The 23,315-nt window shown below is 46.2% G+C and overlaps 1 protein-coding gene across 1 annotated transcript in view; it reads right to left on the bottom strand.

Moving 5' to 3' along the window:
- Window positions 1-23,315, bottom strand: part of CCT2 (chaperonin containing TCP1 subunit 2) — a 474,987-nt gene that overhangs the window by 31,697 nt on the left and 419,975 nt on the right. Inside the window, exon 14 of the mRNA XM_069229541.1 lies at window positions 2,931-3,030. Coding sequence (XP_069085642.1) covers window positions 2,931-3,030 — 100 coding nt within the window. The remainder of the gene's footprint in view (window positions 1-2,930; window positions 3,031-23,315) is intronic.

The raw sequence follows: 23,315 nt of genomic DNA, 5'->3' as shown, positions 1-23,315 counted from the left end.
GGGGGTTCAGGGGGGTTGTCTTGTGCTACTCACGGGGTTGCAGTCACCAGGGAGTCCTCCCTGTGGTGTTTCTTCTCTGGCTCTCAAGCCGGAGGCGTCGGGTGCAGTGTGTGAAGTCTCACGCTTCCGGCAGGAAGAGTGAGTTCTTTACAAGTTGTTTCTCTGTTGCAAAGATGTTGCTGTTGTTGAGCAGAGCCGCTGCTCACGGGAGTTTCTTGGTCCTGGGGGTCAGGGCAGTCCTCTGAGGCTTCAGAAGTCGCTGGTCCCTGTTGGATGCGTTGCTGGTTGCAGGTTCTCGACTCAGGCCGGTAGGGCTGGGGCCAAAGCAGTTGTCATCGTCCGTCGTCTCTGCAGGCTTGTAGGTCAACAGTCCTTTTTTTTGTAGTTCAGGTTGCAGAATCTGATTTCCTGGGTTCAGGGTCGCCCCTAAATACTCATTTTAGGGTGTGTGTTTAGGTCTGGGGGCAGCAGCCAATGGCTACTGTCCTGGAGGGTGGCTACACCCTCTTTGTGCCTCCTCCGAGTGGAGGGGGGGCACATTCCTATTCCTATTGGGGGAATCCTCCAAAACCAAGATGGTGGATTTCTAAAGGCAGGGGTCACCTCAGGGCACCTTAGGGGCTGTCCTGACTGGTAGGTGACCCTCCTTGTTTTTCTCATCATCTCCTCTGGACTTGCCGCCAAAATTGGGGGCTGTGTCCAGGGGGCGAGCATCTCCACTAGCTGGAGTGCCCTGGAGCATTGTAACATGAAGCCTGAGTCTTTGAGGCTCACTGCTAGGTGTTACAGTTCCCGCAGGGGGGAGGTTTTAAGCACCTCCACCCAGTGCAGGCTTTGTTTCTGTCCTCAGAGAGCACAAAGGCTCTCACCCAGGGGGTCAGAAACTCGTCTCAGCAGCAGGCTGGCACAGACCAGTCAGTACTGCACTGAAGGATTGGGTAAAATACAGAGGGCATCTCTAAGATGCCCTCTGTGTGCATTCTTTAATAAATGTGTGGGTTTATTATTCTGAGAAGTTTGATACCAAACTTCCCATTATTCAGGGAAGCCATTATGGAGCTGTGGAGTTTGTTTTGACAAACTCCCAGACCATATACTTAATATGGCCACACTGTGCTTACAATGTATAAGAATGGACGTATACACTGTAGGGGCATGTTGCTCATGCAGCTATGCCCTCACCTGTGGTATAGTGCACTCTGTGTTAGGGCTGTGTGGTATGCTAGAGGGGTGACTTACCTATGCCACAGGCAGTATTTTGTGTGCATGGCATCCTGAGGGGGATGCCATGTCGACTTTGCCTTTTTCTCCTCAACAACACAATCTACAATGGCAGTGTGCATGCGTTAGGTGAGGGGTCCCTTAGGGTGGCACAACACATGATGCAGCCCTTAGGGACCTCCCCTGGTCACAGGTCCCTTGGTACCACTGGTACATTTTACAGGGGACTTATCTCTGTGCCAGGGATGTGTCAATTGTGGAACAATGGTACATTTTTAAGTGAAGAACACTGGTGCTGGGGCCTGGTTAGCAGGGTCCCAGCACACTTCTTAGTGAAGTCTGCATCAATATCAGGCAAAAAGTGGAAGGGGGGACGGGGGGGGGGGCTAACTGCAATAGGGAGCCATTTTCCTATGGGGGGCTCAGCTCAGGAGCGTCTCTGGATCTCGTGGTACCCAGCGGTTCACTCCCCCGCGGGCTGTGGGGCTCAGGTGTAGTGTTGCTATGTCTGGCAGGGTTACGCTGGCAGAGACTCTCGTGTAAGTCTTCGATGCATGCAAACTTCAGCCATGCGTTTCCGCAGTAGGGCATTTATCGCCGCTAGTCCCCTTAACCAGGGTACTGAGCTGGGCAAAGCAAGGACAGAATCATTAGGGGGTTGGTAAGGTGCTAGTCTATTCTATGGAGGGTGACCTGCGTTTTGTGAAATGTTACCTAGCTATCCTTTAAATAAATAAATTAGTGTTCCAGTGTGCCAGCATGCAGGTGGGAATGTCATACGTTTCGGACTATTACGCAAAATCTATAATGCAAAACTGCTATATCCCTATGCTAACTTTCAAAACCCTGGGTACTTGTCTTTAATTTCAGATCCGTTACATCCAAAATGCTCTTCTTCCCAAAGACTACAAAAGAGTTCTGGCAAGAACGATAAACCAATTAGCAGGTTACCACATGGACACGGTGTCAGAGGCTTTCGCCCTTACAAGGAGTTAGCATTAAGCAAGAAGCACAGACCCCACCCATGATATACAAACCTTAGTTGCTTCTCTTAAAAAAAATGCTCAGCTGAAAGGACGAACTGTTTTAAGTATCTCCAGAATCTGAGATAATGATTTCAGTCCAGCGGCATGGATTTAGGTTCTTTCTGAATCCGGGGCCAGGAACTACCTAGTAGGCTACTGCCATGCCTTTCTGTTTTAAAGGCTTGTTAGTGCCTCAAGCTGAGTGCAGAAAATTGAAAAAAGGTACTTTCTGATGCTGTAAATTGTCTGATATTTAAAAGCACTGATGTAGCCTACAGAGGTCTGGGTTTTGGATACAGTAATGTGTGACACAGATCACCTCTTATTAAAAAAGCATTCTCTGAACCTTGTCTTCAAAATATGGTTCTGAATCTGTAGGATCCAGGCAGCTAGAAAATGAGTTACTATCTCCTAGGACAGGGTCTCTCAGCACACAAAGTATGCATTGTGACTAGGCTTATGGTAACTGTATGGTATTTTCTGGAAAAAAGAAAGCTTCGACTGGAATACTCCAGAATGAAAACAACTGAAGAGTTGACGCCTCAAAGTGAAATTCAACTTGTGAAGAAGAATGGGGCTACTAGTCACCAAACTATGGAAAATTATTCTGCAGTTCATTTGATAAGCATCCTTGAGAATACACTTTCAAAGTACAGAATCAAAAATTAAAACCCATGTACTTACCAAGTCCATATGTTGACTTCCCCTCAGTATGAGCAGCGCGGAGCTGGGAAACTAGATCTGCACTATCATATCCAGCATTATCTGCTATAATAATCGGCAGCTACAAATAGAAAGTATAAACAATCAATTACTGCATGACACCTATTTACATTACACTAGAAAGTGCACACTGTAGAAAGCTGGCTCTCTGTAAGGGTGCACTAAAAAGAATTACCCAGTGAAGAGAGTCTAGTGGATCCCCAGTTGTTTTGCAGAGGCAAAAGTAGATAGGTCTAATGGCTCTATTTGTGATAGTGTGGGTGAGCAGTTAGGGCTGTCAAGAAGTTGTGTTAAACATTTGTTGTACTCAAAGAGGCAATACATGACACACTCAAAGAATAAATCCAAGAACAATTTAGAAAAATAATTATTTTTATATGTTTCAAACCCAAGTACTTCATAATCACAGGAGTAACGACTTAGAGGGCAAGCTCAGGAAGCAAGGGTTAGTACTTGGCAGTGACCAGAACCACATCAGCAGGTAACACCAGGCAACACGGGGGCGGCTAGGTGCAGGGGTGCAGTAAGGTGTCAGGTGCCCAATGGTTTTCTATGGGAAATCGTCCTCCTGAAGAAAGGCTGCAGGCTCTGGCTAGGAAAACAAACAGGTAGGTAGTAGACTTGGAGTGCTCGGGGACGTAGGCACACCTCTGGTCTTTTTCTCCAGTGGCAACAGATGCAGGGGTGTCCTTAGGCATAGAGTTTTTTCATCCGGGAGCACTTATGGTCAAGGGGTCCAGTGTGTTGAGGCTGCAGGGGCTGTTGGGGAGTCCAGCTGGGGTGACCCCGAGCTCTGTGGAGCCAGGGACATCGGTGGCACCAGTAATCCACCTCAGACTGTGGCCAGGGGCGACGGATCCAGTGGATACTGGAGGTGTTGGGTTTTCTCTCACCATAAGGCTGTGTGTGTGTGTGTGTGTGTGTGTGTGTGTGTGTGTGGGATGGGGATGAGGGGGGTGCGTGCAGAGGCTGCAGGCATTGTGGAGGACTCCAGGAGAGGTGAAACTCTAGTATACTTTGACTCTGGACATCTGGGGAACCCTGGTAGTTGGCTGCAGGCGTGCAACTCTTTGTCCTTGCTTCGTAGGTCGCTGCGATCAGAGTTCTGGGGCTCAGGAATGCCAACTAAATACTCAATTTGGGGGCATTACAGGGAGTGCCAGGTGGTAGCCAATGGGCTGACCACCTTTAGGGTGACTGCACCTTTCTATGAACATGTAGGAAAGTAGCCTCTTTCCAACTTGGTTACCCCCACTTTTGGCCAGTTTGTCAGTGTGTTTGACAGTGTTCACTTGGATCCTCCAACCAGGACCCCAGTAACTGTGCTCTCGCCTCTACATTTGGTTGCTGGTAACTTTTTAGCCCAACAATTGGCATACTGGTGCTCCCATGGAAGTCCCTAGTATATGGTACCTAGGAACCCAGGGGATTGGGAATCCAAAGGATCCCTATGGGCTGCAGCAGTTATTCTGAAACCCATAGGGAGCCCATGCAAAGGGTTCTTCAGGGCTGCCATTGCAGTCAGCGTGCACCGTGTGCACGCACCCGGTTTCATTACAGGTCACTGCACTAGGTCACTGAAAGTCACCCCTATGGTAGGCCTCCTCAGCCCACAGAGCATGGTGCAGGTACCTATGTATGAGGGCACCCCTACACTAGCAGAGGTGGCCCAACAAACTCCAGCTCCATTTTACCGGACTTTGTTAGTGCAGGGACGCCATTTTATATGTGTACTGGACATAGGACCTATGTCCAGCTATATAATGTTAACTCCGACCCTGGCCATGTTTGGTATCAAACATGTCGGAATCATACCACAATACTGTTGCAAGTATTTGAAGTATGACTCCATGCACTCTGGGGACTCCTTAGAGGACCCCAGTATTGCTACCACCAGTCTTACAGGGTTTTTCCAGGCAGCCCAAGCTGCTGCCACCCCTCAGACAGGTTTTGCCCTCCTGCTGCTTGATCCGAGGCTCCCCAATCCACTGGTTTGTTTTGAAGGGCACATTTGGTGCCCTCCGTGCATAAACCAGTCCACACCGGTTCATGGACCCTCAGTCCCTGATCTGGTGCAAAACTAGACAATGGAAAGGGACCACTCCCCTGTCCATCACCACCCCAGGGGTGATGCCCTTAGCTCCTCTAGAGGGTCCATGGGTTCTGCCATCTTGATTCCAAGGTTGGCAGGGACCTCTGGGAGCATCTGAGTGGCCAGGCAGGTGACTTCAGAGGCACCCTCTGATAGTTACCTGGTTGGGTGACCAAACCCCCTCTCTGGGCTACATAGGGTTTTCCTCTGGGGTGGGTCCTCAGATTCGAGGTGCAAGATTGCAGCAGGACCTCACTGCAACCTTTTCTTCAACTTCTGGCCTCCAGGACCACGACAGGAACCTAGAAGCTACAGATCCTCAAGGAAACCTCTACTGCAACATCGTATCCAGAGTTTCTGCCAGCTTTGCAACAGTTTCCTCGCCTTGCATCCTCAGAAGACAGCAACTCATCCTGCACAAGAAGGAATCTCACTTGGCGTGAAGGAGTCACTTCCCTGCAACCGCCGGCACCTACAACAAGCAACGACCGGCCGCGTGGATCCCCTCTCCTGCTGAGCTGCACGGATCCTGCATCACTGGTGGTGGTCCGGAGTAGTCCTCTTGGTCCTCTCTGCCAGCTGTCCAACTTTGGTGGAGGTAAGCTTTGTCTTTCCCATGCAGGACAGCACCCCCGTGCACCACGTCACTTGAAGCGGCCAAGGCTTGTTTGCATCTCCTTTAAGGGATCTTCAGGTGACGTGCAGCTCCAATCCCCAGCACTCCTTCCTGCAAAACCCAGCCTCCTGCATGGCTCTCCTGCAGTGTGGGAACCACTTTTGTAGTGCTGCGTGGGCTTCTTCTGTGGCTTCTGTGTCCCCGTCCTGTGGGTGCTGCCTATGCTCCTGTGGACTCTGTGATGCTAAGGGTCACCTGTGACTCCCCCTCCTGGGCCTTGCTGGTCTCTAGCGGCACCTCTTTTCCACTAACCACAAGTTTGCCTTTGCCAATGCTTGTTGGTGGAAATCCTGCACCCATCTGCAATCTTCCTTCTGGCGTGAGACATCTTCTGCATCCATCTGGAACTGGATACCGGCTCCTGGGCTGCAGTGCTGACCTGTTCTTCAGAACTGTCGACCAACTCCTGCATCCACAGCTGGGTGGGTAGTACCTCCTACTCCTCTAGGACTCCACTGTGACTTTTTATTGGGCCCCTCTCTCCACAGGTCTTCTTTCTTCAGGAATCTGCTGCTGGTTATCTTGCATTCTTCTCTGGGTGTCTTCTTTTTCTTCCGTTCCTCCTTTTGGGTGGTTTGGGGAAAATCCAGTGTTTTACTCCTGCATGCCTGGTCGCTGGGGGGTACTGTGGTACTTACCTTTGTGGATTTCTAATAGCCACAGTTCCCCTCTACACATTTTACTTACCTAGGTAGGGGTACTGTGTTCGCATTCCATTTTTATATTTGTATATGGTTTGTGCCATAGGGTCACTATTGTTTTTTACTATTTTCTAACTTTTTCTATGTCTATTTCTGATTGCTAGTCTATATATTTAGTGTATTACTTACCTCCTAGTGATTTGTGATAATCTGTGCCAAAAAAAAGTAACTTTATTTCTGTACAACTGAGTTTTCTTTCATGTGTGTAAGTGCTGTGTGACTACAGTTGTACTGCATGAGCTTTGCACGTCTTCTAGATAAGCCTTTGGCTGCTCATCCACAGCTACATCAAGAGAGTCTGGCTTCTAGATACTGCCTACACTTCACTAAGAGGGGATACCTGGACCTGGAGTAAGGTGTAAGTACATTGGGTACCCACCACACACCAGGCCAGCTTCCTACAGACCATATGGCCACTTCCGCTGGGAAGTGGGCATAACCCTAGTGGACCAATTCCTTCCAAAAATGGAGTAATTTTAGAAGGTAGTGTCCACTTCAGCTCGCCCACCTTCGGGGTGGACTGGCATGAAGAAGGCACACCTCTTAATCCGACTGATTTTCCCACCTGTGCTGCCAAAAGTGGGGTCAGAATGGGTGAAGAGGAGAAGTGTGTGTGTGGTGGCAGGGAGAGAACAAAGGGGAGTGGGGGAAGTGAGCAAAGAGGGGGGGTGTCAGTCATCTCCGCCATTTTGAGAGACCCGGGTTGCATTTAAAAGGTGGCTAGGCTTTTGAAGCTCCCCGCCCTGGAATGTCGATCCAGCTCTGGACAAGGTGTTAGGACTTCCGCCCAGAGCAGGCCATTGTTCTGGGCCTCCAAGAGCATTGGTTCTCAACTCAGGGGCCAGAACTCAGTCTAGGGTGGCTGCACTAGTTTTGACTAGTCAGTGAAGACGCCAGTAGCTCAGTAGGTTTTCAGGAAGCACCTCCAAGGTGCCCTCTGGGTACAGGTATTAGTGAATCTAACACTGGCATCAGTGTGGGCTCACTAATACGAGATGTTTGATACAGAACATCCCTATATTCAGAAAAACCATCATGTAGCTGGGAAACCCATAGTGACCAATGTCCAGCACATGTATTAAAATGGCCTCCCTGGTCACTCACTATGTCGGAGACTCAATAAAGACAAAGCAGGAGCATATCTGCTCCTGCAGATACGTCCCCACGTGTAATATAATGCACCCTGCCTTAGGGCAGTAAGGCCTACTAGAGGGGTGACTTACATACATTTCATAAAGTGTTTAAGGGACATAGCACACAGACTGTGTGCCATGTCGTGTTTCAACTTTAGTCTGCACCAAGACACGCAGTCTGCAATGGCAGCTGGTCAGGTGCTTGGTGAGGGATCCCTTAGGGTGACAATTCGTGCTGCAGCCATTAGGGATCCTCTTTAGTATCCTAGGCACTAGGTACCAGGGGTGCCATTTACTAGTGACTTCTAGTGGGTGCTAAAGGTTTTGCCAATTGAGAAAATGACTGCAATTTTGGGGGAAGAGACTCGGCACTGGGAACCAGGTCAGCAGGAACCCAGTGGTCTTTCAGTCAAAATTACACAGGAAACCAGGGAAAAAAGAAAGACAGAGCATTCCTATTATGTTAGTTATGTCTGCAACAGCACTAAAGGCTGCAAAGCACTCAATGATACAAAATCACCATATTTGCGTGTCACCCCGAAGCACAAATAAGATTGCACAAGCCTCATGCCAAAACCAGAAATTTATATTTGAGACTACATATGTCCAAGAGTTGCTTTTCAGATTTCAACCAGTGATGATACTAAAAACGTAGGTGACTATGTTCCCACCTTTCAGATGAAGTAATGGTCAATCAAGATTTGCTTTATAAATGGAGTTTGCTGACCGCTACAATCCATCAAGAAACACTCTGCTTAAAAGCTGCTACATCTGGTGTTGGCTGCCAGCGTTCTGGCTTTGTCAATGCTTGTTTTGCAAAACTTCAGTCAGGTCAGTTGCTGGGTCCTCACCAAAACAAAGAAAATATATTGTCTAAAAGCAAAAAATATTTTCGGTCTCCAAACATTACCATAGTCGTCCCTGGCACAGAAGGGAACTATTTTGTGTTAATGTGCTAGGTGGTCTGGAGGGCAAAGAGAAGGGTGCGGAATGGATGGGGGTAGAATCTGCAGAAAACAAAGGATGTAACATCTTTCTAAAACATGGTCCGAAGAGGTGCACATCGCCCGAACCACTGAATGTATTTACTCCAGATTTGAATATATTTGCTGTGAGCATTTTGTACATCTTGGATCACTTCCTGAAGGTGCATCCTCATGTCTTCCAGAAAGCACAGGACAATCATTTGAACCATCTCCCAAAGAGTGTGGTTGTCGTGAGCCCGGAGACAACTAGCATTCAGAGACTTTAGTCCCATATTTGTTGCAGAATATCTGTCGGTTTACAGCAGGAGCCGATGTGGGCCTGCCCCATGCGGCTAACAGGGTCTAGTCGGGTGCCAATACATGGTAGTAATGGTTCAGATGTCCTATTTGACAGAAGACGAGTCTTGGGGAGGATGTTAGGATGCTGGTCTTGACATCTACCATGGAGAAGGGGAAGGTGGTGCTGTCCACCTCATGGGTAGTTGCAACATGGTGTTCCTCAAAACAAGTTAGAAGACAGGAGAAGCTGTGTCGGTCCAGGAGGGATGGAGCCGAACTAAGTCGGGGCTAGGGGCATAAACATAGGATCACTGTACGTGTCCCTGGGCTCGATGGCACCCATGCCCTGGCAAAAATGTTGTACATGGCATTGAGGAACACCACTGGGTCAGTGTCTAGAGTCAGCCTGGGGCAGCTTCAGCAGAGTTGCTGGTGTTGACCTACTCGGATAAGGATTAACCTGCTCTATGATGACCAATTCCATTCTGGGGACGAAGATACTGTAGGAGCTTGAGAGCATCAGGGGAGACAGCTTTCACAGTTTGGTTGCGATTATATGCTTCCATTGTTTCACACTTGACGAGTAGGATGATGGTGACCTGGGATGAGGTCTCAAGAGTCGACAGCTGACTATCGTTCATGGCATGAGCCACGAAGAGCTTGGCTTCCCACTCCTTGATGCTTTAGGGTGTAAAACAAGATGTCCAGAAGTGCGAGTCTTGGTCCAACCCAAGACACCAAAGACAAATGGCCTGGGGTCAAAAAATTGATATCTATTTTTCACAGCCCCCACAGGGAATAAAACCCATATGCTTTGGTGAAGACATTGTACTGCAAAAGGTGAGTTTTTTCAACGAGGAAAACTCACAACTGATCGTGCTCCTGATTCACATAGAAGGCGCAGAAAACAATGTACTGACGTCAAACATGGGTAAATGCCAAATAGCTTTGGCGGCCTCATCGGTGGCCACTTCCGGCATGAACATGAAGCCAGCGCCCTCTACAGGCGACATGATTTGATATAATCAGATACGGTGTGTCACCCGGTATTATTCTTCAGGGGAGGAATGTGCAGGTAGAATTATCCAGCAGAAATTACTTTCTACTCCGAAACTGAATCTTCTTATATTCACATGCTAGGTCAGAATAATTATGAGAAAGCGCGAAGCAGGCTCACCTCTACTAAAACAAGTTATGGAGGACAGCTTTTCCCAGACCCACATGGGCTTCTGCATCCATGTCAAGGCATTAGGGCTTCATAAAGGTGTGCTTGCTCCTCCGAAGAGCAGATGTCTTACAAGGCACACCAGCATAGAGTGCAGCAGTTGTCACCATGATTCTAGTGGAATACGCTCTCACTCTTTCCTTGCGTGAATGCTTAGTCTTAGTGTGGCAGAAAGTAGTGCAGGCTGAGAGCTAACGTGCTATCCATTGCTCGGACATGGGCCAACCTCTTTCTGGCTGCCCAAAGGACACAAGTAGCTTTGCTTTGTCAATGCAGAACCTGAGGTATCTCAGTGTTGGAAATAACCACCTTTTTCGTGGTATTCCTCCACATTTTAGCATTCATTAACTGACCTAATTTATGTTGGCCATGCAACTTTGCATACAAACCTCATAATAACCAGTGGTAAAGTGCTTGTGCCCTCCTTTTAAACATGGTAAAATCAGCATACACCTAATTGGCACATGTAATATACTTATAAGTCCCTAGAGCAGAGGTCTTCAAACTTTTTAATGCCGCACCCCCCCAATTGAAAAATAAAAATCATTGGGCCCCCCCTCAGAATTTTTCACAATTATTTGAGAAAGATGGCAATGTTTAAATAGGTCTAAACCTATTTAAACATTGCAGTTAAGTACTGTTACCTTTTTAAAACTGCAATAACATGCTTCTGCTTAAAACAAAGGCATGTTATCTGTATAATATTTCTTTTGGCCAGAGTTTGGCGCCCCCCTGGGATCACTTGAGGCCCCCCAAGGGGGGCCCGCCCCCCAGTTTGAAGACCTCTGCCCTAGAGTATTATACTATATGCACCCAGGGCTTGTAAATTAAATTATACAAATGAGTGCAGCACTCATTTTGTGATCCCTAAAGTAGCACTGTAAAACACGGCTCTAGACCTACCCGTACGTCCTGTTTGTGCAATTCAAAACTGCCGTTTTGACCTGGCAAAATAACCCTTTTGCCAGACATAAACCTTCCTTTTCACTTCTTTAAAGTCACCACCCAAGGTAGGCCCTAAAGGTACACAGGGCAAGGAGCCTGGTACTTGAAGGGTAGGAAATGTACATTTGAATCTTAACATGTTCTTGTAATGAAAAACCTACAAAGTTATTTTCCATGGTGGTAAGGCTAACCCACCTAGAGAAAACACTGGGTTACACTGTGACAATTTATAGTGCCTAATTTCAGTTTGAGAGCTGCTAGAATGATGAACCAAGGTCTCATATTAACAGTAATTTAAAATCCAACTTAGTGGTAAAGTCAGATCTTATAAGAAACCCGTCATTTTCATGCATAAGCCAACTGTTCCTTTCTGAATGTCACCTGACCGCTAAATAACTCCCCTGCGGAGAGATGGGTTTAGCTCCCAGGGAGTGAAAAAAGGCCTAGGTCTGGAGAGGTGGTTTTCCTCCTTTTTCCTTGGCTTCAAAAGCCTACCCCGTTACTGGTGGATGTAGCCCTCACCTAGGCCTGCCCTCCTTTGCCTTTCTAGTCAGTCTTGGGCCCAACCCAGTGGGAGGTGGGAGCTGTCCCAAAACAAGTTTTGAGGGACCACAAGGGAAGGTTTACCCATTATCCTTGCCAAACTTCTAGGTTAGTACAGGGAGCTCTGACTAGGGGGTTTTGGCATTAAGGGTTTAGGTACGGAGGGCTACTGTGGGATAGCCTACAGTGCAATGTGCAGGATGTGCTGCCAAAATGGGTACAGTCACCCTTGGGAACCTTATATGTCATTGGTTACGGAGTACACATGAGTTTCACCCATCCACAGGCTGGCCCTGAGAATTAATGTAGCATATCCGCTCAAACCAGGAGCAGTGAATAGCAGAAGAACTGCTTTGCTGTCCGAGTCCTCACGGAAAACTAGTCCTGCTTGCCATGGCCCCAAAAGAGACTCAAAGGGTCAGTTGAATGACCTGTGAGATACAGGGACACAACAAACTTTCAGCAGCCGTTTTCCTGCAACTGTCCAGATGACAGTACAAACTGGACCTGCCCTGGAGCCTGCTGGTTGGTGTTATAGTGTACTCCTGCCCAAATACAAAAAGCTGGGACTTACACACTTTTTGCCAACTTATCTGCCAAAGAACCACAGAGACCAGAACAGCCATTGAGCCAAAGCTGTTGAATCACTTGTCTGATTCAACTTGCAGGTATGGCCACCTGAAGGAGATCTGACTTCCAGAAAAGTTTTTAAGTCCATAAATCGAGAGCTTCATAGGGAACAGCGTCGACGCAGAGGCCTCATCAGCCACAAACTACACCTCGTCAGAGCTTTCCCACCTTCTTTGACAACCTCACCAAGACCCCGATCTCCAGCAATGTGCTGTTGTCAAGCCCTACTTTGGATCCAGCTAACAGCTGGGCCCGTTTACTACTAAATGACCACTTTTCTCCGGAAACATTTTTTGAGTCTGAAAGTAAGCTTTCCAACGGGATGAATATGGTCCCTGCATCCGACCGGCGCACCTTCTCGGTCGACCTTACATTTTTACTTTCATCTGGTCTAGGGTGACCAGATATCAGTTGGCACTTTGTGCTTTTTTACTCAATTTTTAAGTCAAACCTTAAAAAATGTATTTCCTGTTCTACTGACAGGATTTTGTTATGTTCTCATTGTCTTATTTATTAAAACATTTCCTATATTGGTTTGGGATTTTTCTTGAGTTGTGTATTCACTTTAGTATGGGTGTATTGCATAAATACTTCACATATTGCCTTCAAGTAGCCAAATTCCGTTTTGTGTCAAGTTCCCAAAGAGTTAAGCACAGGATTATTTAGTGACTTGTGGTTCACTCTTACAAGGACTGTGATTGTTATTTGAAGTGGCTGTAATGATCCTTCTGCTGACATAGTTGATTTGAGGAAAAAGGAACGTAGAACGACTGGTTCATTCAATTGATGGGAGAACAGAGGGGGTTATGCAACTTCTGTTCTTCTAAATCTTGATATTACCACAGGATGGACTCTTTATTGATGAATATTTAAGTTCACTTTTAACTAGCTCTAACAAATATGCCGCTATTTGAGGATGATTTTGAAGAGGATGAAAACATTTGGTTTTGAACCATACACAGACCATCTTCTACTTACCATTATAAGTTTTTGCCGCTGGAGCATAGTTTTGCAGTAGATTCAAGTGTCTAAACTTCAAGTACTTGGTGGAGGAAGTTGGCTCTGTAAGCACTATTTCAAAGTAAGGAATAGTATGCACAGAGTCCAAGGATTCCCCTTAGAGGTAAGATAGTGGCAAAAAGAGATAATACTAATGCTCTATTTCGTGGTAGTGTGGTCGAGCAGTGGGCTTATCAAAGGAGTAGTGTTAAGCATTTGTTGTACATGCACAAGCAATAAATGAGGAACACACACTCAAAGACAATTCCAGGCCAATAGGTTTTTGTATAGAGAAATATATTTTCTTAGTTTATTTTAAGAACCACAGGTTCAAGATTTACATGTAATACTTCAAATGAAAGGTATTGCAGGTAGGTACTTTAGGAACTTTGAATTAGTAAAATAGCATATACCGTTTTCACATAAATCACATATAGCTATTTTAAAACTAGACAGTGCAATTTTCACAGTTCCTGGGGGGAGTAAGAGTTTGTTAGTTTTTGCAGGTAAGTAAACCACCTACGGGGTTCAAGTCTGGGTCCAAGGTAGCCCACTGTTGGGGGTTCAGAGCAACCCCAAAGTTACCACACCAGCAGCTCAGGGCCGGTCAGGTGCAGAGGTCAAAGTGGTGCCCAAAACGCATAGGCTTCAATGGAGAATGGGGTGCCCCGGTTCCAGTCTGCCAGCAGGTAAGTACCCACGTCTTCGGAAGGCAGACCAGGGGGGTTTTGTAGGGCACCGGGGGGGACACAAGTCCACACAGAAAGTACACCCTCAGCAGCACAGCGGCGGCCGGGTGCAGTGTGCAAACACGCGTCGGGTTTTCAATAGGTTTCAATGGGAGACTATGGGGTCTCTTCAGAGATGCAGGCAGGCAAGGGGGGGGGGCTCCTCGGGGTAGCCACCACCTGGGCAAGGGAGAGGTCCTCCTGGGGGTCACTCCTGCACTGGAGTTCGGATCCTTCAGGTCCTTCGGGTGCAGTCTTTACCAGGCGTCGGGATCTGAGAAGCAGGCAGTCGCGGTCAGGGGAAGCCTCGGGATTCCCTCTGCAGGCGTCGCTGTGGGGGCTCAAGGGGGGGGGGGGGGGGGGGGGGCTACTATCTCGCAGTCGCCAGGGAGTCCTCCCTGAAGTGTTTGTTCTCCACAAGTCGAGCTGGGGGCGTCGGGTGCAGAGTGGCAAGTCTCACGCTTCCGGCGGGAAACGCAAGTTGTTTTAAAGTTGCTCCTTTGTTACTCTAAGTTGCAGTCTCCACTAGCTGGAGTGCCCTGTGGTGCTGTAACAAAGGGCGCGAGCCTTTGAGGCTCACCGCCAGGTGTTACAGTTCCTGCAGGGGGAGGTGATAAGCATCTCCAACCAGTACAGGCTTTGTTACTAGCCACAGAGTGACAAAGGCACTCTCCCCATGTGGCCAGCAACATGTCTGGTGTGTGGCAGGCTGCTAGAACTAGTCAGCCTACACGGATAGTCGGTTAAGGTTTCAGGGGGAACCTCTAAGGTGCCCTCTGTGGTGTATGTTACAATAAAATGTACACTGGCATCAGTGTGCATTTATTATGCTGAGAAGTGTGATACGAAACTTCACAGTTTTCAGTGTAGCCATTATGGTGCTGTGGAGTTCGTGCATGAGACTCCCAGCCCATATACTCTTATGGCTACCCTGCACTTACTATGTCTAAGGTTTTGCTTAGACAGTGTAGGGGCACAGTTCTCATGCACTGGTGCCCTCACCTATGGTATAGTGCACCCTGCCTTAGGGCTGTAAGGCCTGCTAGAGGGGTGACTTATCTATACTGCATAGGCAGTGTGAGGCTGGCACGGCACACTGAGGGGAGTGCCATGTCGACTTACTCTTTTGTCCTCACCAGCACACACAAGCTGGCAAGCAGTGTGTCTGTGCTGAGTGAGGGGTCCCCAGGGTGGCATAAGACATGCTGCATCCCTTAGAGACCTTCCCTGGCATCAGGGCCCTTGGTACCAGTTACAAGGGACTTACCTGGATGCCAGGGTGTGCCAATTGTGGAAACAAAAGTACAGGTTAGGGAAAGAACACTGGTGCTGGGGCCTGGCTAGCAGGCCTCAGCACACTTTCAAATCAAAACTTAGCATCAGCAAAGGCAAAAAGTCAGGGGGTAACCATGCCAAGGAGGCATTTCCTTACACTTGGGTACCATGCTGTACGGTTCAGTGACTTGGGATTGTCGTGCAGCATTTCTCCTCGGTGTCAGGAGTGGAGTTTGGAGTGCAATTTCAGTGAGATTGCAGAATATGCTGACACTTGTAGAAGTCAGCTTTTCCAGTATCGGTGCATCACGCAAGAGCAATGATGAGGGAGCAATGTCCCCACCTTCCTTGGCATGCTGGGGGTGGAGGGGATCAAGGGAAAACTGAGGGAAGGCTTAAGCAAAGATTTTGAACTATCACCTTAAAAAGGCATTGCCCATGGTTTCTGGGTGGCAATATCTGCTTCCAAAGTACTGGCAAAAAGATTGACTATGGGCTGACTCCACTGTAGGAATATGTAATGTGTGTGGTCCTAGTGCTGTTCCCATTAGAGACAATCTGATAGTTGATGAATGAGAGCAGTCGCCTGATTGTTTTGGCGATCTGAAAAGAGCTCCACAACAATGATGATCCTGTAACAAATGGCTGAGTCCCATAGTAGTTTAGCCTCTTCGGAGAGAGGTTAGGACCACGTAAGCCTTATATGGTTATGTAGAACATAGATGTCAAACTGTCTGTTCTGAATAGAACTGCTTGTCCTGCTACACAAGAGGAGCGCTTGCGGGCCTTGCCTTGGAACTCCAACTTGTGGATGTGAGACATCTTTTCTATGGCTAACCAGAGGTCTATGGCCAATAGTTCTTTTGAGTGAGCTCCCCAGCCTCCATAGAAGGTATCTGTTAGAACAATTGATTGTACTACAGGTTAAAACAAGACACATATCTTCAGATTTGGGGGCAATCGCCACCATACTAGTGCGTGCTTCAGTTGTCGCTGGACCGGAACTCTGTTGCCCTTTGAGCCTTCGATTTGTTTCCACTGATGGTCCAGTTCTTGTTGGACAGAGCTCCTTCGAAGTTTGCAAAAAGGAATGAGGTCCATACAAGATAACATTAGGCCTAAAAGTTACTTCTGTCTGACCATGACTGACTGTTTTGTAGACAAGCTCTTCACCATGGTCAGGGGCTAGGAATTGGATTTTAATTTTGGTCTGTAAATTTTATTTCTCTCTGTTTAGTGTGAGAACTAAACTTAGAGAGATTAATACAGGCTGTCAGTAGTTTCTCACCTGTAGGAGTAGTATAGCAACTTGAAGAATTTTCTGGATTCCCATGCTGTACACTATACCGCCATCTAGTGGTTGGGACCAGTACATCTCTTTCCTCCTTTTTTTGGTTTGTTGGGTGTCAAAACCTCCACCATTTGGTGCTTGGACCCTCCTCTCGATGTCAACTGCCTTCCCCGGAAGACTTCCTGTTGGTTGACAACTTCAGTTTTTCTTTTTTTTTGTTTCATACATATATGCATCAGTTTATCTTCTAGAGAGGCAGGTGGGTCATTTGTGAATCCAAAAATTTCTTCAAGCTCCAAAACTACACCTACATGTAAGAAACGACTGTTTTGCAGCATGAATATTTTCTGAATGACATTCTGTGCATTGATTTTGTAACAGTATTTACTCTTCAGGTAGCGGAGATGAAGAGGAGCTTAAATTAGTCCAACTTCAGCTTCCTTGTTCATTTGAAAATATACGCAATAAGGCTTTGTGAATGTATGCACAGACGATCAGGTAGCCGCCATACAAATTTCCTGCAGTGGTATTTATGCTAAGTAGGCTATTTTTGCTCCTTTTGTGTGTTTTGAATGTGCTCTTGGATTGTAATTTAATGATGCTCTACTTGTGTAATAAGTTAATTGTTTGAGAGATCCACTTTGCAATTGTCTCTTTGGTAACTGGATTACGTGTGTTATCTGCAAAATGTTACATAATTGTTCTGTTTTCCTGATTGTTTTTGTTCTTTCTATACAGTTGGTAGGTTCTTTCTAGATGGTTGGTCTTTTAATCCAAAGCGTGTAGCACCCTTCCTGCACGTTTTTTGGGTTAATGGAAAAAAAAAAAAACGCAATTTTTATGGACTAATTTATGTGAAACATTGAAATTATTTTTTGTAGAAAGTGTGGGTCTGTCCTCTCGACATCCCTGTCCTTGTGAATTTGCAAACAAGGTTCTTGAATAGTGAGAGCTTGTAACTAGCTCACTCTACTCAAATGTAATTGCAGATAGAAAGGCAGTTGTGGAGAGACTGAAAGGGTTTCCCCATCAGTTGTGTTAAACAAGTTACTTACCTTCGGTAACGCATTACCTGGTGGAGACTATCTTGCTGCAAATTCCATGCAATGTATATACATATTTACATACAGAAAGTACTACAACAGCTACAGGCTTCTAGGGAGGAGGGAGGGCACATGTGAATCTACAGCACTACATGCCACAAACCGATGTCCACTGGTGGCTAGACTGTAGGAGTAGTTTGAAATAGTGTTTTAAGCACTGGTTGACCAACATTTGCTTGTTCGCGATATAGCACATCCACACAGTAGTGTTGAGTCAATGTGCGTGGTGTGGACCATGTGGCTGCTTTGGATACGTCTGCCATTGGTATATTTCCTCAGAATGCCATTGAAGCTCCATTCTTTCTAGTAGAATTTGCTTTAGGCGTTACTAGTAGTTGCCTTTTAGCTTTAGGATAGCAAGTTTGAATACACTTTACTATCCATCTGGCTAATTGTGGTTTTGAAATAGGATTACCCTTATGAGGCTGCTGAAAAGCCACAAAAAGCTTTTATGACAGGAATTCTAAACAGAGAAGTATGCTGTTTGTTTTGGGGGTAGGCTGATGTCGTTAAATGAATTTTAATAGATGAATAAGCTAGATTTGCTTTCTGTAAGTGAAGCAAATAACATACAATATCCTGTACTGATGCTTTAAGTGGATCAATGTTTTTAGGTTGACAAATATACAAAATGTTTCCATTTAGCTGCGTAGCACTACCTAGTTGTAGGTTTAAGTGTTTCTTTTAGAATGTCCATACATTCGGATGGAAGCTGCAGATATCCAAATTTTAGGACTTGAGGAGCCAAAATCGCCAGGTTGAACATACTGGGATTGGGATGCCTGAGTTGACCTTTGTTCTGAGTCAATAAGTCTGGTCTGTTTGGAAGCTTGTGATGTGGCACTACAGACAGATCCAATGGTGTTGTGTCACAATGTTGATGTGCCCATGTGGGAGCTATGAGTATCATAGTGAGGGAGGTGTGACAAATCTTACTGACTAGAAATGGAATTAGTTGGGGGAGGGGGGGCATAAGCAGGTATCCCTGACCAATTGATACATAGAGCATTGCCCTTGGACTGAGGGTGTGGGTATCTGGACGCGAAGTTTAGGCATCTTGTGTTTTTTATGTCTGATGTTCCCCACACTTGAAACTACTGTTGAATCACCTGTGATTTTTGGCAATTGATCGTGAACCCTAAAGTGTGTAGGGTGTCGATGGTGTGTGCTGACAGGTCTGAATGGTGCTGGCTTTTATGAGCCAGTCGTCCAAGCAGGGAAAGACATGTATATGTTGTCTTCTGAGATATGCTGCAACTACTGCGAGGGTTTTGATGAATACCCTTGCTACTGCTGTTACTCCAGATGGTAGGACTTTGAACTGGTAATGCTTGCCTGCTATCACAAATCTTAAATAGTTGCGATGTGCTGGATGTATGGGGATGTGGAAATAAGCATCTTTTAGATCTAATGCTGTCATGTATTCCTGTTTTTGTAAAAATGGAATGACATCCTAAAGAGTGACCATGTGGAAGTAATCGAAGAGGATGTACTGATTGAGAGGTCTGAAATCCAGAATTGGTCCGAGAGTACCATCCTTTTTTGGTATAAGTAAGTATTAAGAATATACTCCTTTTCCATTTTGAGCTATAGGTACCACTTTTATTGCACCTTTGACTATAAGTGATTGTACTTCTTGTTTTAATAAAAAGAGATGCTCCTGAGTTACTTTGTGTGAACAAGGTGGAATGTTTGGTGGCGTGGAAGTGAGTTCTAGACAGTAACCATGTTGGATAACTGATAGAACCCACTGATCTGTCGTAATACTTTGCCATTGTGGATAGAAATTTACCAGTCTTCCCCCCACCCCCCCCACAGGACATGGGTGCTCTGTGGGGATGGTGAGTGTGTCACTGTTTGCTTAACCTTGAGGAACCTCTAGATGTGGAGGGTCTACCTCTTCCTCTACTGTTGGATCCTCTATGGGAACCTCTAAATTATCCTCTACTGTAGAATCGTGAGGACTGTTTTTGATGGGTGGTTTTTGTAGCATGTGGTTTGAAACCCCCTCTAAATTGTGGTCTAGGAAAACTGCCCCTGGTGAGTGGGGTATACAAAGCCCCAATGGCCTTAGCGGTTTCCGAGACTTTTTAAAGTTTGTCTATTACTGTATCTACCTCAGGGCCAAATAAATGCTGGCAGATCTAATAGCATTGGTGGGTATTGCTTGCCCTTCATTAATTATGTGCTGTCCTCTTTTTGTGGTGTTCTGGAGGGAGGTATTGCAACAGCTCCTCCATTTCGTCCCAGTGTGCTCTGTCATATCTAGCCAAAAGAGTTTGTGAATTGGCTCTCACCAGCGATTTGCAGCTTGTGAGGCCACCCTTTTCCTAGCTGCATCAATTTTCCTGCTTTCTTTATCCAGAGGAGGGGCATCTCATGTGGACTGACTGACAGCTCTTTTCCTAACTGCACCAACTACAACAGAATCAGAAGGCAGTTGAGCTCTTATAAACACAAGGTCTGAGGGTGCTGGTGTATATTTCTTGTCCACTCTAGGAGTAATAATCCTAGCTTTAACAGGCTCTTAAACAGGCAATATCAGAAGCATGTCTGAGCATGCCTGGTACCATAGGAAGACATTCATACTGCCTATGCGTAGATGCCAAAGTGTCAAAAAAGAAAATCCTGCTCTATATGATCATTATGCATTTGCACATTATGGTAGGCTGCAGCTCTAGCCACTACTTGATTAAATGCTGTAGTGTCCTCAGGTGGTGAGGGTCTGGCAGGATATAAGTGAGGATCATTTGGTAAAATTGGATCTGAGTCATATGTATCCCATGGGTCTGTGTCCTGTTGGTCATCACTAAGATCATGTGGTGAGACTGAGGATGTATGTGGTGATAACTGTGTCTCATACGTGGGTGATGGTGGTGGAGGTGGTGTGGAAGGAAGAACAGGAGAATGTGGTGGTGAGCTCTGTTTCTGCTTTGAACCCTCTCACTGTTTTTGCTTTAAAACCTTTGATGGAGGTACAGCTTTTGAACTGTCTTTAAAAATGAATTTTCTCTTAAAGGGCATTGGAGGGGAGGCCATTATTCTTCCTGTGTCCTTCTGAATAAGTATCTTTCTTTGTTTGGCATCCATCACCTCTAAGATGGGTTGCATGTCTGATGGTTCCTGGGTAGAAGTAGTTTCTTTACTACCCATAGCTTTCGCCTCCAAAAAGTTTATGATTTGGTCGAAACAAAACTGTACGCTCTGAAGACGATATAACCCTTTTTGGCTTGACTCAGAAAGGTGTTGGAGTCTGTTTGGTCGAAAAAAAGTGCACTTTAGTCTTAAATCTCGGTGCTGAACCCGAAGGTTGGTCATCCAGACTTTCTTTTCGAATCCGACCATGGCCCGAAGGCAGTGGAGGATCGACTGATGCTGGAGTCTTCTTAGTCACTTTCGTGTGGTGTGATGGGGCAGCTGTACTCACGTACTTCGTCACAGGCATGTAATAGCTGTTGTCATCTGAATGGTTCTCGGAGTCTTGGATAGAAAAGACTGCCCCTTGCTGAACTTCTTGGCCATGTTTTTCCACAGAAGATGTCAGGTGTATCTTCTGTTGATTTCGACGCCATCTCGAGACGATGAGTTCTCCAGTCCCGACCAGTCTTTTTAGATCAAAAAGATCTACAGGAGTCGCAATTGTCCTCCTGATGGTCTGAAGATAGACAAAGATTTCCCACAGAATGTTGATGGGTGCTTGGGAATTTAGCGTAAAACCGAAGACAGAATCGAAACATGGTTCGTTCCATCAGACTAACATTGTAAGTAGGCCCTTAAAGGGCGTTGCCCTTGTAAGGGCGAGAAATTAGACCTAGACTGTCTAAATCAGATCGAGCACAGATAGAAACACAATTGAAAACAATACAGACAATATTATATAAGAGTAGAATAAGTTTTGATTTACCAAATTGAGATTCACCGGATTGAGAGGAAAACACGTCCAAACCAGACGGCAGAAAGAAAACAATCTAACAAAGGAGTCTATGCCCATGCGCACTATCACCGAGAGGAGGAGTCACTTGATCCTGTGACTCAAAAACAGCTTCTCTGAAGAAAAACATGTAACACTCCAAGCCCAACACTAGATGGTGATATATGCACAGCATGTGTATCTATCTGCAGGTACACATGACATCAAACACATGGAAAATGTCACTTACCCAGTGTACATCTGTTCGTGGCATTAGTCGCTGCAGATTCACATGCTGTGCACATCCCGTCATCTGGTGTTGGGCTCGGAGTGTTACAAGTTGTTTTTCTTCAAAGAAGTCTTTTCGAGTCACGAGATCGAGGGACTCCTCCCATTTCGACTCCATTGCGCATGGGCGTCGACTCCATCTTAGATTGTTTTCCCCCGCAGAGGGTGAGGTAGGAGTTGTATATGCTAGTAATAGTGCCCATGCAATGGAGTGAATACGTATGTACATAATGTAGTTTAAAGTAATATATATATTTACAAATATACAGATGTTCAAGATCAACTACTAAACGGCTACAGGCTCCCGGTGGGGCGGGTGGGCGCATGTGAATCTGCAGCAACTAATGCCACGAACAGATGTACACTGGGTAAGTGACATTTTCCGTTCGGTGGCATGTGTAGCTGCAGATACATATGCTGTGCATAGACTAGTAAGCAGTTATCTCCCCAAAAGCGGTGGTTCAGCCTGTAGGAGTTGAAGTTGTCTGAAACAGTGTTCGTAGTACTGCTTGGCCTACTGTAGCTTGCTGTGTTAGCACGTCTACACAGTAGTGTTTGGTAAATGTATGAGGCGTAGACCATGTAGCTGCCTTACATATTTCTGTCATTGGAATATTTCCTAGAAAGGCCATGGTAGCCCCTTTCTTTCTAGTTGAGTGTGCCTTTGGTGTAATAGGCAGTTCTCTTTTAGCTTTAAGATAACAGGTTTGAATGCACTTAACTATCCATCTAGCAATGCCTTGCTTAGAAATTGGATTTCCTGTATGAGGTTTTTGGAAAGCAATAAATTGTTTTGTTTTGCGAATTAGTTTTGTTCTGTCAATGTAGTACATTAACGCTCTTTTGATGTCCAATGTATGTAGTGCTCTTTCAGCTACAGAGTCTGACTGTGGGAAGAACACTGGTAATTCTACTGTTTGATTTAAGTGGAACGGTGATATGACTTTTGGTAAAAAATTAGGATTTGTTCGTAGAACTACCTTATGCTTGTGTGTAAAGAAATGGCTCCCTGTTGCAGTTACCCCCAACTTTTTGCCTGATACTGATGCTGACTTGACTGAGAAGTGTGCTGGGACCCTAATAACCAGGCCCCAGCACCAGTGTCTTTCACCTAAAATGTACCATTGTCTCCACAATTGGCACAACCCTGGCACCCAGGTAAGTCCCTTGTAATTGGTACCCCTGGTACCAAGGGCCCTGATGCCAGGGAAGGTCTCTAAGGGATGCAGCATGTCTTATGCCACCCTGGAGACCCCTCACTCAGCACAGACACTGCTTGCCAGCTTGTGTGTGCTGGTGGGGAGAAAATGACTAAGTCGACATGGCACTGCCCTCAGGGTGCCATGCCAACCTCACACTGCCTGTGGAATAGGAAAGTCACCCCTCTAGTAGGCCTCACAGCCCTACGCAGGGTGCACTATACCACAGGTGAGGGCATATGTGCATGAGCACTATGCCCCTACAGTGTCTAAGCAAAACCTTAGACATTGTAAGTGCAGGGTAGCCATAAGAGTATATGGTCTGGGAGTCTGTCAAAAACGA

The sequence above is a fragment of the Pleurodeles waltl genome, chromosome 4_1 (assembly GCF_031143425.1).
Source record: "Pleurodeles waltl isolate 20211129_DDA chromosome 4_1, aPleWal1.hap1.20221129, whole genome shotgun sequence".
Classification (NCBI taxonomy): domain Eukaryota; kingdom Metazoa; phylum Chordata; class Amphibia; order Caudata; family Salamandridae; genus Pleurodeles; species Pleurodeles waltl.
Note: the sequence above shows the minus strand (reverse complement) of the source record. Positions and strands in the feature narration are given on the sequence as shown.